Source organism: Salvelinus fontinalis, chromosome 15 (genome assembly GCF_029448725.1).
Source record: "Salvelinus fontinalis isolate EN_2023a chromosome 15, ASM2944872v1, whole genome shotgun sequence".
Taxonomy (NCBI): domain Eukaryota; kingdom Metazoa; phylum Chordata; class Actinopteri; order Salmoniformes; family Salmonidae; genus Salvelinus; species Salvelinus fontinalis.
In genome coordinates this window covers 18,546,628-18,564,851 of record NC_074679.1, presented here as the reverse complement: position 1 = coordinate 18,564,851, position 18,224 = coordinate 18,546,628, and the positions used below count along the sequence as shown (strand labels likewise).

At 44.5% G+C, this 18,224-nt stretch overlaps 1 protein-coding gene across 1 annotated transcript in view; it reads left to right on the top strand.

Moving 5' to 3' along the window:
* Nucleotides 1–18,224, top strand: part of ush2a (Usher syndrome 2A (autosomal recessive, mild)) — a 504,211-nt gene that overhangs the window by 80,180 nt on the left and 405,807 nt on the right. Inside the window, exon 10 of the mRNA XM_055862864.1 lies at nt 5,692–5,785. Within this exon, the coding sequence (XP_055718839.1) occupies nt 5,692–5,785 (94 nt within the window). The remainder of the gene's footprint in view (nt 1–5,691; nt 5,786–18,224) is intronic.

Here is an 18,224-nt window from a genome sequence, read left to right as displayed (position 1 = left end):
TTATTCAACCCCAAAATCTGATAAGGAGCAGGGTTGATCCAGGCTCTCTGATTCATAAAATATACTACTTTTCTTGCCTCACACCCAAGCTAACTGGCTCAAGTTGGCTAGACGCTACTTCCAGACACAAACAAGAGAATACATCTTCACTCTCCATTCTACTCACATAGCAGAGCTGGTTAGGCTTTTTTTATTCAAAACATTGGTGACTAACTGTGCTGCTGGCAATAATTCAAATTCTGTTATTTCCCTAACGTTTACTGACACCGGCCATATTCAACCGGCGTTGAGTATTGGTAAATTCATCAGTTATTCTGCACTCTGGTACATTCAAATCCAAACTTACCAAGTACCCTCTTTAACAATGTCCATTGAGAACACATTTAGCTAAGCTAAGAATGACGGGAATAGTCGTCACAAACGCTGGGAGTTGAATAGCATATAGTTAATATACTAGCTCGATGCAATGATATACTATACAGTTCATAAAGATAGCACAAGCAACACATTTGTCATTCTTAGTTAAAACAAAGAATTTATATCTTAAGACCAATAAGCATATTTTTACATACTCAAATGACTTCACAATAGTACGGTTAGAGTGATTACACTGATAGAACACTAACATCAATACACTGGTGTGTTGATCTAATGATTCTTCTTTTATATCATTGTGCCAAGTCACAAATACATCCCTGAATTTTCAATTTAGATTCGTATTTTCTTTTCATTTTTGAGCTGAATTGGTAGAATTCTCGTGCGCTTCTATTAGTGTTTTTGTGGCTTTGCTATAGTGTACCTCAATTAATTTATTTCCGCTCCTCTCCGTTTTAATATATGCCAATCTTTTTCTGAGACTATCTCCCAGATCCTGTAGACAGTCACTACTCGAGTCGTCTTAATTCTCGCTCAAAAAACTCCTGTGGCTTATTTTTCAAAGTGGCATGTTTTGTTTCTAAATGTCAGCGCAAGAGTGAAGGTATCATCGAGTTGTGAGATAGTACCTTTGCACATGTAACACACTTCACACCACTTTCCATCAATTTCTATAACAGACCCTCATGCCAAATTGAGTTAAATGCTTTTTTTAAATCAACAAAGCATGAAAAGACTTTGCCTTTGTTTTGGTTTGTTTGTTTGGCAATTAGGGTGTCTGTCGTATGGTAATTTGGTAAAAAGCCAAATTGAAATGTGCTCAGTACATTGTTTTCACTGCGGAAATGTATGATTCTGCTGTTGACGCGTATCCTACGGTAGTTATTGGGGTCAAATTTGTCTCCACTTTTTTGGATTGGGTGGTTAGTCCTTGGTTCCAAATATTGGGGAAGATGCCAGAGCTAAGGATGATGTTGAAGTATAGACAATTGGAATTTGTGGTCTGTATATTTGATCATTTCCTTGAGGATACCATCAACACCACAGGCCTTTTTGGGTTGAAGGGTTTGTATTTTCTCCTGCAGCACATTCAATGTTATTGGAGAATCCAGTGTGTTCTGGTAGTCTTTAATAGTTGATTCTAAGATTTGTATTTGATCATGTATATGTTTTTGCTGTTTGTTCTTTGTTATAGTGCCAAAAAGATTGGAGAAGTGGTTTACCCATACATCTCTCTTTTGTTGTTTGTTTAGTTTTTTCCAATTTTCACAGAGGTGGTTAGAGTCTATGGATTCTTCAATTACATTGATCTGAGTTCTGACATGCTGTTCCTTCTTTTTCCGTAGTGTATTTCTATATTGTTTTAGTGATTCACCATAGTGAAGGTGTAGCGGGTCTAATATGCACCACAGGAGAACCAAGAAATGAAGAGCGACACCACAGCTGTCTTTTAGGCTTTTATGTTGATCTGCAATAGTATTGTGAAAAGACAAGAGAGGAACACATCAGTCTCCAATGCACCATCTGACAAGTTGTTCTTTTTCTCTGTGTTCTCAGACTCACACAATCACATTCATACATAAAGCCATAATGTATACTATAAAATAATAACCAGTCCTTAATACAAAGAATGTATAATCTTAATTCTTAGACAATAGAACCATACCTGCAATAGTATTGTGAAAAGACAGGACAGGAACACATCAGTCTCCAATGCACCATCTGACAAGTTGTTCTACACAGGAGCCTGAAGAAAGGTAAAACACATATCCTGTCTCACATCCCCAATACATTGCTAGGTGCTTTCAGTGTTGACAGTACCAAAATACAACAACTCATGTACAAAAACAATGCAACACAAACTAGTTACAACGTGAAATCGCCTCTGTCCCATTCAGACCGTAGAGGACCAAACTACATGTCCCATAATGCAACGCCAGCACCAGTCGGCAGCTCAGCTAACCATCTGCATCACAGAAAGGCATGCTAGCTAGCAACAGCAGCACTTTTAGCACTCTAAACTATATTAATATCAACAATAAATTCTGAAAGTGACATGTTTCAATAGTCTAACACTCCCTTATAACAATATCTACAGCATTAACCTTGGGATGTTTTATTTATTTCACGTTATGGACTTCTACAAAGGAGTCATTGCAATACATACCTTTCTGTGTTTTCTCGGACTGAGGAGAACGGGAGCTACGGGTAGTACCAGGGTGTTAGTAGGTGACGCAAGCACCCAGATGAAATAAAATACATTTAATGAAACAAAACCCGAAGATGTTAACATCATTCAGCTACTGCAACTGCCTACATAACATCAACAGGCAGCACCAGTAGTGCAACAATTAAAAATAGACACCAAAAGTAAAGTTCCTAATGATCATACCGATCTGACTCCCCCGCTTCTGTCTGAACTTGGAATATTCCTGTTCGCGGGCTTTGGCCACTGACCCTCAACCTGGTTGTTCTGTTCTGCATTGTGTACTATTCTAATCATTTGAAGTTTGATGGAATAACCATTTTAACTCTACTACAAAGGCGTAGACTCAGGTTTTCTGGGTCTCTATGTTTTTAGTTGGATAGGTTTCTCAATTTCTTTCTTAGGTTTTTGCATTCTTCATCAAACCATTTGTCATTGTTGTTAATTTTCTTCTGTTTTCTGTTTGACATTTTTAGATTTGATAGGGAAGCTTTGAGGTCAATTATACTGTTTAGGTTTTATAATGCCATGTTTCCACCTTCACTATTTCAGTGAAACGTTTTGTCCAGGAAGTTGTCTAAAAGGGATTGAATTTGTTGTTGCCTAGTTGTTTTTTGGTAGGTTTTGTTAGCAGTGTATGTTATTCTTCAATAACACAGACCCCAAAGAAAATCAGGGGGAGAAAAATGGTTTTATTCAAAGAGGACAAATCATGGATGTTATGCTGGGAAGTAGATGGTTCATTCTCCCCTGTCCTCAGTGACTTCCTCCACAGAATCACACAACATGGTGTAATTTATAACCCCCCACCCTAGCCTGTGGTTGACCAATTATAATTCCTTGTAGTAACATTGGGCCTTTGGCCAAATAACAAGTATCCTGTTTCAGGCTCTATGTACAGACGATTCAGACCAATGAAAACGTGCCACACGTAGCTAGGAGACCAGGACTGACATTCCTACACAGATTCTTAACAGATGTTGACCTGAATACTAACTATTTCCATTGATTGTCAATTCCCTATTGACCGTTAGTACTCTGCGTTGTGTATTATCGTAAAATATTCTTACATTTTCCACACTACTTTCCTTCCATCTATAGCATTTCTTAATATTATTCAGTTCCTTTGGCTTTGATGCCTCATGATTGAGTATTGCTCTGTTCAAGTAGACTGTGATTTTGCTGTGATCTGATAAGGGTGTCAGTGGGCTAAGAGATTCTGGGTTGAGGTCAATGATTAAGTAGTCAACAGTACTAGTGCCAAGATATGAGCTATAGGTGTACCTACCGTAGGAGTCCCCTGAAAGCCTACCATTGACTATGTACATACCCAGCGTGCGACATAGGTGCAGGAGTTGTGACCCATTTTTGTTGGTTATGTTGTCATGCTTGTGCCTAGGGGGGCATATGGGGGAGGGAATGCTGTCACCTCCAAGTAGGTGTTTGTCCCCCTGTGTGTTGGGGATGTCAGGTTCTTGTCCCGTTCTGGCATTAGGTCGCCACGAACTAGTACATGTCCCTGGGCCTGGAAATTATTGATTTCCCCTCTCTAGGATGGAGAAGCTGTCTTCATTAATGTATGGGGATTCTAGTGCTGGGATATAGGTAGCACACAGGAGGACACTTTTCTATGTTGAGATCATTTCCTTTTGAATTTCTAGCCAAATGTAAAATGTTCCTGTTTTGATTAATTTAATAGAGTTAAGTCTGCTCTATACCAAATTAGCATACCCCCTGAGTCCCTTCCCTGTTTCACACCTGGTAGTTTGGTGGATGAGACTACCAGCTCTCTGTAACCTAGAGGGAAACCAGTAGGTCCATCTCCTCTATTCCATGTTTCTTGAAGGATGACAATGTCTGTATTTCTGGAACCTGCAGGAACCTGGTGAAGCCCAGGTTCCTGCTCTTTAAACCAAAGACAGATGACCTCAGGCCTAAATGGGGTATGGACATGGTTGACTTGTGGGGGTGTTGATTTATTGGGGTGGTGGTGTGGATGTGGCTGGTGTTGCTGTAGTCTGGATGTTGGTCCTCTCGGAGTGGGTCGTCTATGTGTCGGTCCGGGAGGGGGGGTCCCGCAGGTCTGGGAGAGTGTCTCACTGGTCTGGGCAGGGTGTCTGTTAATTTGTTGCTCCTGTGTGAGGTGTTGGGGCTGCTTTTGAGGGCGATGTCTTTTAGGGTCTGGGTGAAGGTGGGCACTGCTGCCTTGTATAGGTGGACCTGGTCGTATAGACTGTTCAAGTCCAGGGTGGAGTGGTGGGCCATGTATACATTTGGTGTTTAGGCCCAGTCACAGGAAATACTTGCGTTTACCCGCTATATTGCGTTTACCCGCTATTGCCTGTCCTGCTGGGATGTCCAGGCTATGGTCAGGGTCTGGGGTGGACTGTTCTACTGTGGTGTTCAAGACTTTGGTCAGGGTCTGGGGTGGACTGTTCTGGTGGCTTTTCTGAGGGGGTGACCAGGTCTCTAATGGGTTGTTCTCTCTCACACGCCATCCCCCTCACCCTCTCCTCCAGCACTCTGATCCCCTCCTCTAGTGCTGTGTTCTGCTCCTGCTCTTTCTCCTGATGTTGTCTCACCAGAGTGCAGATATGTCTCTCTCCACCTCCAGCACTCCGGGTCGGGTTGAGGGGGTATTGTTGAGCTGGACTATTTTTTTGTGCTGACGAGTGTGTTCACCTGCTGTTCCTGCTGCACCTGCCGTACCTCCAGCTGGGGGAATGTGTCCTTCATTTCAATGAGGAAGTAGCATTTTGTGCTGGGAGGTTGACTTTCTGCTTGGGGTTGTTCGTCTGTGGGGTTGTATAATGAAGATGTCTGGTCTGACACACTCGGGGTGGGGGTATCTTTCTCAAGAGAGAGCTTATCCTGCTGAGGTATCTCTTTGATTATGTGAAAGTCCAGCTGAAACTGTTTGTGGTTGCCCTGTACCATTATTGTCCCAGACTTGTCTCTCTCTCACATCTCTCTGTCTCTCTCTCTCTCTCCCACCTCTATGTCTCTATCTCTTTGCCCCACCTCTCTGTTTCTCTTTCTCTCCCCACCTCTCTGTGTGTCTCTCTCTCTCCACCCCACCTCTCTCTCTCTTTCTCTCCCTGTCTCTCTAGGTGTGAGTGTCATGGCCATGCTGATCAGTGTGACACCAGTGTGACTCCCTACCGCTGTGCTTGTCTGCCAGAGAGCCATACAGAGGGACACAACGTGAGTCATGCACACACACACACACACACACACACACACACACACACACACACACACACACACACACACACACACACACACACACACACACACACACACACACACACACACACACACACATACACCCCCATACCCCCCTTCTTGTCCCTCTCTCTCTCTGTAAAGAGTTTTGTTGTGTTTGACACAGAGGGAGTTGGAGCCTCTGTCTCAGCTTTCCTCTGTCTGAAGATCACCTCACAAACACACACACCACAGGTGCAGGGAGACAGACAGCCTTCTGTACTGTCCTAACCTCACAGATCTATGTAACACACATACACAGCTCTACCTAACACACAAACACAGGTGCAGGGAGACAGACAGCCTTCTGCACTGTCCTAACCTCACAGATCTATGTAATACACATACACAGATCTACCTAACACACACCACAAGTGCAGGGAGACAGATAAGGCTTCTGTACTGTCCTAACCTCACAGATCTATGTAACACACATACACAGCTCTACCTAACACACAAACACAGGTGCAGGGAGACAGACAGCCTTCTGTACTGTCCTAACCTCACAGATCTATGTAACACACATACACAGATCTACCTAACACACAAACACAGGTGCAGGGAGACAGACAGCCTTCTGCACTGTCCTAACCTCACAGATCTATGTAATACACATACACAGATCTACCTAACACACACCACAAGTGCAGGGAGACAGATAAGGCTTCTGTACTGTCCTAACCTCACAGATCTACCTAACACACACCACATGTGCAGGGAGACAGATAGCCTTCTGTACTGTCCTAACCTCACTGATCTACCTAACACACAAACACATGTGCAGGGAGACAGATAAGCCTTCTGTACTGTCCTAACCTCACAGATCTACGTAACACACACCACATGTGCAGGGAGACAGATAAGCCTTCTGTACTGTCCTAACCTCACAGATCTACCTAACACACACCACAGGTGCAGGTAGACAGATAGCCTTCTGTATTGTCCTAACCTCACAGATCTACGTAACACACACCACAGGTGCAGGGAGACAGATAGCCTTCTGTACTGTCCTAACCTCACAGATCTACCTAACACACACCACAGGTGCAGGTAGACAGATAGCCTTCTGTATTGTCCTAACCTCACAGATCTACGTAACACACACCACAGGTGCAGGGAGACAGATAGCCTTCTGTACTGTCCTAACCTCACATATCTACCTAACACACACCACAGGTGCAGGGAGACAGTGATTTGAGCCTGTAGCTTGGGACTAGGGTTGCAAAATGCCGTTTTCCAGAAATCCTGGTTGGCAGTTTCCTTGATTTCCTGCTTGTTACCTTCTTATTCCACAAGTCTCAACCTGGACACAACCGGGACACTCTCACGTCATTTTGAAACCTGACTTGGGACTGCTTATAGTTTCTCTCCCCCAGTGAGACAGTAAGGTCTCTCATTTTTCATTAGGGCTCATGCATAATTCACGCTCAGGCCCAGCCCTCTCTCAAACTCTGTGTTGTGTAGGGTCGTGGTGTTGCTATTGTTATAGTTGACAAACAGAGCTACATCCCAGACACAGATGGTGGAATAAGAGAGGACATCCACATACCTGACCCCTACACACCCTATACCTGTCCCTCAATTTAAAATGCTCCCCCAGTCACCTTTTCACTTCATTTAACTCCTGATTTACTTAACATAAGGTACATCTCAATAGGTGGTCCAGGTAAGTCGTGGGCCTTTCCTCTTTTGTTCTCTATTGTTCCTCAAGCCAGGGGGAGGGCTGATGACATCACAAATCCCCATTCGACCAACTCCTTGAATGGCCTACTCCATGAAGTTTGCACTTGTGACGAAAAACACTATTTTGCTCAAAACATATTTTTTTACCCGGAAGTGTGTATTTATACGTGGGATATTGTTTTTCAATAGGAAAAGTTCCAAAATAGCTGGAGTGGTTCTTTAACTTAATCTTGTTTTTGTATTTTATTTAACTTTTATTTAACTAGGCAAGTCAGTTAAGAACAAATTCTTATTTACAATGATTACCTACCCCGGCCAAACCCGGACGACGCTGGGCCAATTGTGCACCACCCTATGGGACTCCCAATCACAGCTGGATGTGATACAGCCTGGATTCAAACCAGGGACTGTAGTGATGCGTCTAGCACTGAGATGCAGTGCCTTAGAACGCTGTGCCACTTGGGAGCCCAGAGAAAGTGAGAAGTGTAAATTTACTTTATTAACAAAATAAGACAGGCGTTATTATTTGTGTGTGTGTTTTTATATGGTGTGATTGCACATGTGTGTGTATGTGTGTGCGTGTGCAGCGTGTGTGTGTGTGTGTGTGTGTGTGTGTGTGTGTGTGTGTGTGTGTGTGTGTGTGTGTGTGTGTGTGTGTGTGTGTGTGTGTGTGTGTGTGCAGCGTGTGTGTGTGTGTGCAGCGTGTGTGTGTGTGCAGCGTGTGTGTGTGTGTGTGTGTGTGTGTGTGTGTGTGTGTGTGTGTGTGTGTGTGTGTGTGTGTGTGTGTGTGTGTGTTGTGTGGTTCTCTGACATCCTCCAGTGCTCTCCTGGGTCACAATCCAAATAATGTCTCAAATCGACTAGAACAATGACGCTCGCACTGCATACATCTCGTATACGCTCACTCTCTCTTCTTCTCTTTCTCTGATACGCTCACTCTCTCTTCTTCTCTTTCTCTTATACGCTCTCTCCTCTTCTCTTTCTCTTATTCACTCTCTCTTCTTCTCTTTCTCTGATACGCTCACTCTCTCTTCTTCTCTTTCTCTTATACGCTCACTCTCTCTTCTTCTGTTTCTCTTATACGCTCACTCTCTCCTCTTCTCTTTCTCTTATTCACTCTCTCTTCTTCTCTTTCTCTTATACGCTCACTCTCTCTTCTTCTCTTTGTCTTATACGCTCACTCTCTCTTCTCTTTCTCTTATACGCTCATTCTCTTTTCTTCTCTTTCTCTTATACGCACAATCTCTCTTCTCTTTCTCTTATTCACTCTCTCTTCTTCTCTTTCTCTTATACGCTCACTCTCTCTTCTTCTCTTTCTCTTATACGCTCACTCTCTCTTCTTCTCTTTCTCTTATACACTCACTCTCTCCTCTTCGCTTTCTCTTATATGCTCACTCTGTCTTCTCTTTCTCTTATTCACTCTCTCTTCTCTTTCTCTCATACGCTCTCTTTCTTTCCACTTCTCGCTTTCTCTGTTTAGGTCTCTCTCCCTCTCTCCCTCTCTCTCTCTCTCTCTCTCTCCCTCTCTCTGTATGTGTGTGTCAACACTGAAGCATGCACGAGAGCACCAGCTGTTCCTGACGACTTTGTGATCAAGCTCTACGTAGCCTATGTGAATAAGACCTTTAAACAGGTCAACATTTACAAGGCCACAGGGCCAGACGGATTACCAGGATGTGTACTGCGAGCATGCGCTGACCAACTGGCAAGTGTCTTCACTGACATGTTCAACCTGTCCCTGACCAAGTCTGCAATACCAACATGTTTCAAGCATAGTTCCTGTGCCCAAGAACACCAAGGTAACCTGCCTAAATGACTACCGACCCGTAGCACTCACGTCTGTAACCATGAAGTGCTTTGAAAGGCTGGTCATGGCTCACATCATCACCATTATCCCAGAAACTTAGACCCACTCCAATTTGCATACCACACTAACAGATCCACAGATGACATAATCTCTATTGCACTCCACACTGCCCTTTCCCAACAAAAGGAAAACCTATGTGAGAATGCTATTCATTGACTACAGCTCAGCGTTTAACACCATATTGCCCTCAAAGCTCATCAATAAGCTAAGGACCCTGGCACTAAACACCTCCCTCTCCAACTGGATCCTGGACTTCCTGACGTGCCGCCCCCAGGTGGGGGCACATCTGCCACACTGATCCTCAACATGGGGGCCCCTCAGGGGTGCGTGCTCAGTCCCCTCCTGTACTCTCTTCTCACCCATGACTGCACGGCCAGGCACGACTCCAACACCATCATTAAGTTTGCCGATGACACAACAATGGTAGGCCTGATCACCGACAACGGGAGCCTATAGGGAGGAGGTCAGAGACCTGGCAGTGCGCTGCCAGGATGTGTGGTACCAGGATAACAACTTCTCCCTCAACGTGATCAAGACAAAGGAGATGATCATGGACTACAGGAAAAGGAGGGCCGAGCATGCCCCATTCTCATAAATGTGGCTATAGTGGAACAGGTTAAGAGCTTCGATTCCCTTGGTGTCCACATCACTAACAAACTATCATGGTCCAAGCACACCAAGACAGTCATGAAGAGGGCACGAGACTGAGAAGATTTGGCATGGTTCCTCAGATCCTCAAAATGTTCTACAGCTGCACCATCGAGAGCATCCTGACTCGTTGCATCACTGCCTGGTATGGCAACTGCTCAGCCTCCGGTCGTAAGGTGCTACTGGGGCCAAGCTTCCTGCCATCCAGGACCTGTATACCAGGCGGTGTCTGAGGAAGGCCCTAAAAATTGTCAGAGACTCCAGTCACCCAAGTCATAGACTGTTCTCTCTACTACCACACGGCAAGCGGTACCGGAGCGCCAAGTCTAGAACCAAAAGGCTTCTTAACAGCTTCTACCCCCAAGACATAAGACTCCTGAACAGCTTATCAAATGGCTACCCTGACTATTTGCGTCCCCCCCCCCCCCCACACACACACATTTTTACACTGCTGCTACTCTCTGTTTACTATCTACGCATAGTCACTTTATCTCTGCTCTGCTTGGACCCCAGACTTCACAACCATTTAACTCTACCTACATGTACATATTACCTCAATTACCTCGACTAACCTGTACCCCACTGTTGATTCTGTACCCCCTGTATATAGCCTCGTTACTGTTATTTTACTGTTGTTCTTCAATTATTTGTTACTTTTCTATTTTCTTATTTAAATTTTTTATTTTATTTTTATTTTTTACTTCAATTTATTTCAGTTAATACATTCTTAACTCTTATTTTTTATCAAAACTGCATTGTTGGTTAAGGGCTTGTAAGTAAGCATTTCACTGTAAGTTCTACACCTGTTGTATTCTGCGCATGTAACAAATACAATTGGATTGATTGATTTTATTTTTGACTGAACACATTGATAACTGAAGGATTTCTGTAAGCTGAACCTCAGAGATTCATTGTGTTTTGAATGGAAAACACACAGATAACCACACAAGTATGTGTGTGTGTGTGCATGGGTATGTGTGTGTACATGGTTACATTTGTACAAGTGTGCTTGTGTGTGTATGTGTGTGTGTGTGTGCACGTATCTCCTTTTATTTGTGTGTGTGTATGTGTGTATGACTGTCGCCCACATGTGTGTGTTAGGGCTGGGCGATATATCGCATTAGTTTGATTAATTAAAATGGATGTTTTAGTGCGATGTTCCAAATGCTTGTATCGCAAGAATCAAGGTTTTTATTTTGTTTTATGAGCATTTGTCTTTTTGGTCTCATCGCCTTCGCTCCTTCTGTGCACCTTCCCATTTGCACACAGACAACAAGCCCCTCTCCCTGCCACTCACAACAACAAAAATGAATGATCACTTCTTCCTCACTGACAACAAGCTATTTGCATTTGAGGTTTGGTCAATAGAATCAGTCATATGGACACCGAAACACATGGAGACATTATTTTACTGTAATAGAGGACCTTTTTACAACACCATTTTATGTCTCAACTTCTGAAATGTACAGTTCATGTACAGTTCCTCAGTAAAAGGCGCATGACAGCCCGCTTGGAGTTTGCCAAACGGCAAATAAAGACTCTCAGACCATGAGAAACAAATTTCTCTGGTCTGATGAAACCAAGATGGAACTCTTTGGCCTGAATGCCAAGCGTCACCTCTAGAGGAAACCTGTCACCATCACTAGAGTGAAGCACGGTGGTGGCAGCATCATGCTATGGGGATGTTTTTCAGCGGCAGGGACTGGGAGACTAGTCAGGATCTAGGCAAAGATAAACAGAGCAAAGTACAGAGAGATCCTTGATGAAAACCTGCTCCAGAGCACTCATGACCTCAGACTGGGGCGAAGGTTCACCTTCCAACAGGACAACGACCCTAAACACACAGCCAAGACAACGCTGGAGCGGCTTCGGGACAAGTCTCTAAATGTCCTTGAGTGGCCCAGCCAGAGCCCGGACTTGAACCCGATCGAACATCTCTGGAGAGACCTGAAAATAGCTGTGCAGCAAAGCTCCCCGTCCAACCTGACAGAGCTTGAGAGGATATGCATAGAGAAATGGGAGAAACTCCCCAAATACAGGTGTGCCAATTTTGTAACGTCATACCCAAGAAGACTTGAGGCTGAAATCGCTGCCAAAAGTGCTTTAAAAAAGTACTGCGTGAAGGGTCTGAATACTTATGTAAATGTGATATTCTTTGCAAAAATGTATAAAAACCTGTTTTTGCTTTGTCATTATGGGGTATTGTGTGTAGATTGATGAGGGGGAAAAAACGATTTAATACATTTTAGTACAAATGTGGAAAAAGTCAAGGGGTCTGAATACTTTCCGAATGCACTGTATATCTGGGGAAGGGTATAAAACAATTTCTAGATTGTTGAAAGTTTCCAAGGGCACAGCTGTTTCCATCATTGGGAAATACCCAGACACCGCCTACAACTAGCTGTCCAACCAAACTGAGCAACTGGGCAAGAAGGACCTTGGTCAGGGAAGTGACCTAGAATGACCCGCTCTGACAGAACTACAGAGTTCCTTGGCTGAGATGGGAGCACTTCACCAATCTAAATCTGGGCTTTATGGGAGAGTGACCAGACGGAAGCCAATCCTGAGTAAAAGGCACATGTCAGGAGTTTGCAAAAGGACACCTGAAAGATTCTGATGAGACAGAAATGTTACTATTTGGCCTGAATGCAAAGCGCTATGTCTGGAGAAAACCAGGCACAGCTCATCACCCGTCTAACACCATCCCTACCGTGAAGCATGGTCGTGGCAGCATCATACTATGGGGATGCTTTTCAGCGGCAGGGACTGGGAGACTGGTAAGGATAGAGGGAACACAGGCAAATCCTTAATGAGAACCTGCTTCAGAGTGCAAACGATCGTAGACTGGGGCAAAGATTTATTTTCCAAAAGGACATTGACCCTCAGCATACAGCCAAGTAATGCTGGAATGGCTTCAATACTTATGTAAATTAGATATTTCTGTATTTTATTTTCAATACGTTTGCAAACATTTCTAAAATCATGTTTTCACATTGTCATTGTGGGGTATTACTGTGTGTAGATGGTGGAGAGATTTTCTTTTTTAATCCATTTTGAATTCAGTCAAGGGGTATCTGAATTCAGTCTGTAACACAACAAAATGTAGAATAAGTCAAGGGGTATGTGTGCATTCTGAAGGCACTGTAAGTATTTCCAATGACATCAGAGGAGTGCATCATGATTTTAACCAATTATGAGTATGTATTGCCTACTAATTGCCTACGAATTGTCTACTAATTGGTTGATGATGTCATTGGAAACACTTATTTTTATCTATCTTCTTTTACTACAAAACATGGAAACGTGCCATTTTCACAAATGTTGGGGTGGTGCTGGAGATGATGAAAATTGTGAAATTTCCCTTTAAACTATTTTGTTAAAATAATGTTAGTATTATAATTTTTTTATTTCACCTTTATTTAACCAGGTAGGCCAGTTTAGAACAAGTTCTCATTTACAACTGCGACCTGGCCAAGATAAAGCAAAGCAGTGCGACACAAACAACATTACAGAGTTATACATGTGTTGTGGAATATGTGGTACACCACAGGAGGTTTTTATGCTGGTCAAGGGCAGTCAGGTCTGGAGTGAACCAAGGGCTATATCGGTTCTACATACTTTGAATGGGGCATGCTTATTTAAGATGGTGAGGAAGGGGCCTCCCGGGTGGAGCAGTGGTCTAGGGCACTGCATCGCAGTGCTAGCTGCGCCACCAGAGTCTCTGGGTTCGCGCCCAGGCTCTGTCGCAGCCGGCCGCGACCGGGAGGTCCGTGGGGCGACGCACAATTGGGCTAGCGTCGTCCGGGTTAGGGAGGGTTTGGCCGGTAGGGATATCCTTGTCTCGTCGTGCTCCAGCGACTCCTGTGGCGGGCCGGGCGCAGTGCGCGCTAACCAAGGGGGCCAGGTGCACGGTGTTTCCTCCGACACATTGGTGCGGCTGGCTTCCGGGTGGGAGGCGCGCTGTGTTAAGAAGCAGTGCGGCTTGGTTGGGTTGTGCTTCGGAGGACGCGTGGCTTTCGACCTTCGTCTCTCCCGAGCCCGTACGGGAGTTGTAGCGATGAGACAAGATAGTAATTACTAGCGATTGGATACCACGAAAAATTGGGGTGAAAAGGGGATAAAATTTAAAAATAAATAAAAAATATTTAAAAAAGATGGTGAGGAAGGAACTTTTAAAGAATAACCAGGCATTCTCTACTGACGGAATGAGGCCAATATCCTTCCAGGATACCCGGGCCAGGTCGATTAGAAAGGCCTGCTCGCTGAAGTGTTTTAGGGAGCGTTTGACAGTGATGAGGGGTGGTCGTTTGACCGCAGACCCATTAAGGACGCAGGCAATGAGGCAGTGATCGCTGAGATCCTGGTTGAAGACAGCAGAGGTGTATTTAGAGGGCAAGTTGGTCAGGATGATATCTATGAGGGTGCCCGTGTTCACGGATTTGGGGTTGTACCTGGTAGGTTCATTGATATTTTGTGTGAGATTGAGGGCATCTAGCTTAGATTGTAGGACGGCCGGGGTATTAAGCATGTCCCAGTTTATGTCACCTAACAGTATGAGCTCTGAAGATAGATGGGTGGCAATCAATTCACATATAGTGTCCAGGGCACCACTGGGGGCTGAGGGTGGTCTATAGCAAGCGGCAACGGTGAGAGACTTGTTTCTGGAAAGGTGGATTTTTAAAAGTAGAAGCTCAAATTGTTTGGGCACAGACCTGGATAGTTTGACAGAACTCTGCAGGCTATCTCTGCAGTAGATCACAACTCTGCCCCCATTGTCATTTCTATCTTGTCGAAAAAGTTTATAGTTAGGGATGGAAATTTGAAGTTTTTTGGTGGCCTTCCTATGCCAGGATTCAGACACGGCTAGGACATCCGGGTTGGCAGAGTGTGCTAAAGCATTGAATAAAACAAACTCAGGGAGGAGGCTTCTGATGTTAACATGCCTGAAACCAAGGCTTTTACGGTTACAGAAGTCAGCAAATGAGAGCGCCTGGGGAATGGGAGTGGAGCTAGGCACTGCAGGGCCTGGATTAACCTCTACATCACCAGAGGAACAGAGGAGGAGTAGGATAAGGGTACAGCTAAAGGCTTTAAGAACTGTTTGTCTAGTGCGTTCGGAACAGGGAGTAAAAGATGCAGGTTTCTGGACACGGAATAATAGATTCAAGGCATAATGTACAGACAAGGGTATGGTAGGATGTGAATACAGTGGAGGTAAACCTAAGCATTGAGTGATGATGAGAGAGGTTTTGTCTCTAGAGACATCATTTAAACCAAGTAAGGTCACCGCATGTGTGGGAGTTGGAACAAAAGGGCTAGCTAAGGCATATTGAGCAGGGCTGGAGGCTCTACAGTGAAGTAAGACATTAATCACTAACCAAAACAGCAATGGACAAGGCATATTGACATTAGGGAGAGGCATGCGTAGCCGAGTGATCATAGAGACCAGTGAGTAGCTAGGCAAGCTGGAGACACGGCGATTCAGACAGCTAGCAGGCCGGGGCGAGCAGGCTAACAGAAGGGCCTCAGAGGGACGTCACGACGGAAGAGTCTGTTGTAGCCCCCTCAGATGGTTACGTCGGCAGACCAGTCATGATGATCGGCAGGGCTCCGTGTAGGCAGTAAAAGGGTCCAGGCCAATTGGCAAAATAGGTATTGTAGCCCAAGAAATTGGCTGATGGACCTCTTCAGCTAACAGTCGATATGCTCTAGACAGCTAGCGGGCTGCGGCTAGCAGGCAAGCGGATGGGCCTTCAGGGGACGTCGCGACGGATGAGCCTGTTGAAACACCCTCGTGTGGATTACGTCGGTAGACCAGTCGTGATGGATCAGCGGGGCTCCGTGTCGGCAGTAAAAGGGGTACAGGCCAATTGGCAAAATAGGTATTGTAGCCCAAGGAGTGGGTGATGGACCTCTTCAGCTAGCCGGGAGATGGGCCAAGCACGAGGCTAGTTCCCAGCTAACTGGTGATTGCTTCGGGACAGAAACGTTAGCCAGGAGTAGCCACTCGGATAGCAGCTAGCTAGCTGCGATGACCCAGGTGAAAAGGTTTAGAGCTTGTGATAGGAATCTGGAGATATGGAGATTTGGTGGTGAAAAAGCAGTCCGGACAGCAGTCCCAACGTTATTGGGTCTATTGGTTGCGGAAGGCTTATTTTTAGCCTACGTATAATTTTACAAGTCCTGAATTCAATAGATTATTCCTAACTGTTTGAAATGCAGTGCATTGACCTTTAATTGTGCAAGAAAGCTTATTTACAGAAAAGGTTTAATTTTGACAAAATGAAGATATGATTTGAAGGCCATATCCTCCAACCCTAGTGTGTTTGTTTATCTGTGTAAAGGTCTGAACGCCTCTGTTGAGTGGTGAAGCTTCTGCTGTGTGTCAGTGGAATGTTGAGACATGCAGCAGCAGGCTGAGTAGAAGAGATATTAGACATAAATATTGTATGTATCCTGTAGAGTTAGATCGAGGCCGGGCCGTGATGGCTGCTCTGCTCAGCTGCAGAATTTCCACAGTGACGTTAAAATGGCCGAGATGGTCAGACATGTGTCAGCATGATGATCACTGGAGAGGTAGGAGCAGAGGGCCAAGACACACACACACACACACACACACACACACTTGACATGCAAGTACACACACATACACGATACACACACAAAGTATGCAGACACACGAGTGCAAGTGGACACGCCTACTTTTCTTATTCTAATTCATTGGTAGTTTCAGCTTTGTGACACGGAGACAAGCAACAAACAGAGCGGAAGGAGAGGCAGAGAAAGAAAGACATGAGGAAGAGGGAGTGTCTCTCGACTAGGTAAATTAGAAAAAAAGAAGGAAGGAGACAGAGTGAGGAAGAGAGTAAAGGAAAGAGCGCCTAAGGTGTGTGTCTGATCCGTACTGACAGTTAGTAGAGGCCACGGTCTCTGTTGGCAAAGCATGCTAAAGCAGCACATTTTCACCAGCGACAAAGGTTAACTGGCTCACGCACACACACACACACACACACGGATGCCACGATCTTTCCAGGGGGAGCGTGAAATTGGCCATGGCATTCAGAATGGGGTTAGATAGAACCACAAACGAACACACTCTAGATTTTTGACATCACTATTAAGATAAATCCACACTCAGCAATTTCCTCTAGCAGACAATGGTTATTCCTATACCTCCCCCATCTCTAGTGATTTCAATTAATACATGTGATTATCTCCATCTCTAATCTCACAGTCATCAGTTTAGCATTATCAATCAATACCTGTGATTAGTCTGTCATAACTTATTGATTCGTAATTGATAAACAGACATTATGTCACGTCGCTCTGATTTATTATTTTTCTTATACAGCTTGGTTTGATTTTATGGGGGAAGCTCACCTCATCCACTACCATACATGTTGATGCCATGGCAGCTATTTTTGGTCAGAAATCTCAACACACATCAGCTATCACGGAGAGGTGAGGAAAGAGAGAGAGTGCCCAGGAATGATTCTGTGGCCATAAAATACCAACAATTCCAGAAATACCACAAAGCATCACCAGTGTTGATTTCTACATAAAGAATTTGTATTGCTATCCCAACCAGCTGCAGCCCAACACTTCACAATTCATAGAGAGAGAATGAATGCCCCCAAAAACCTTTCTCTTTCATTTGCTATGCTAATGTGTGCTGCACACATAGCTATGAGAGGAGGAGGAGGATGGAGAGGAGGGAGGAAGAAAGAAAGAGAGACGTAGAGAGGGATTTCTCTTGGAAGTGAGGAATGAAAAGCAGCTTTGATTTGTGAAGCGTTGAGGAACAAGGAGATCCAGACAGCGCATGCTAATGGGGGCCTGTTTTAACTGGACGCCTGCTTGTGAACACACACCTCCCCAGACGGACCCGTGTTCGTTAGCGAGAGTGTGTGCCTGTGTGCGTGCATGTGTGTGTGCGTGATGTCTCAGGAGAATCCCCCCGCTGCTTCATCAGATCCACTTAATAATCACCCAACGGGAATGACGGCCTGAGCCCTGTTCAAACACCTACACACACAGATAAATAATTGAAGTCTTTAAAATCATATTCATGTCTTAGACATGCAGATACATGTATGTTTTTGTAATGCCATCTGTAACTTTGTATAACTAAAGGAAAAGAGATCCCAATGAATATATTAGTGTGTTTAAGGAGCTAGCTGA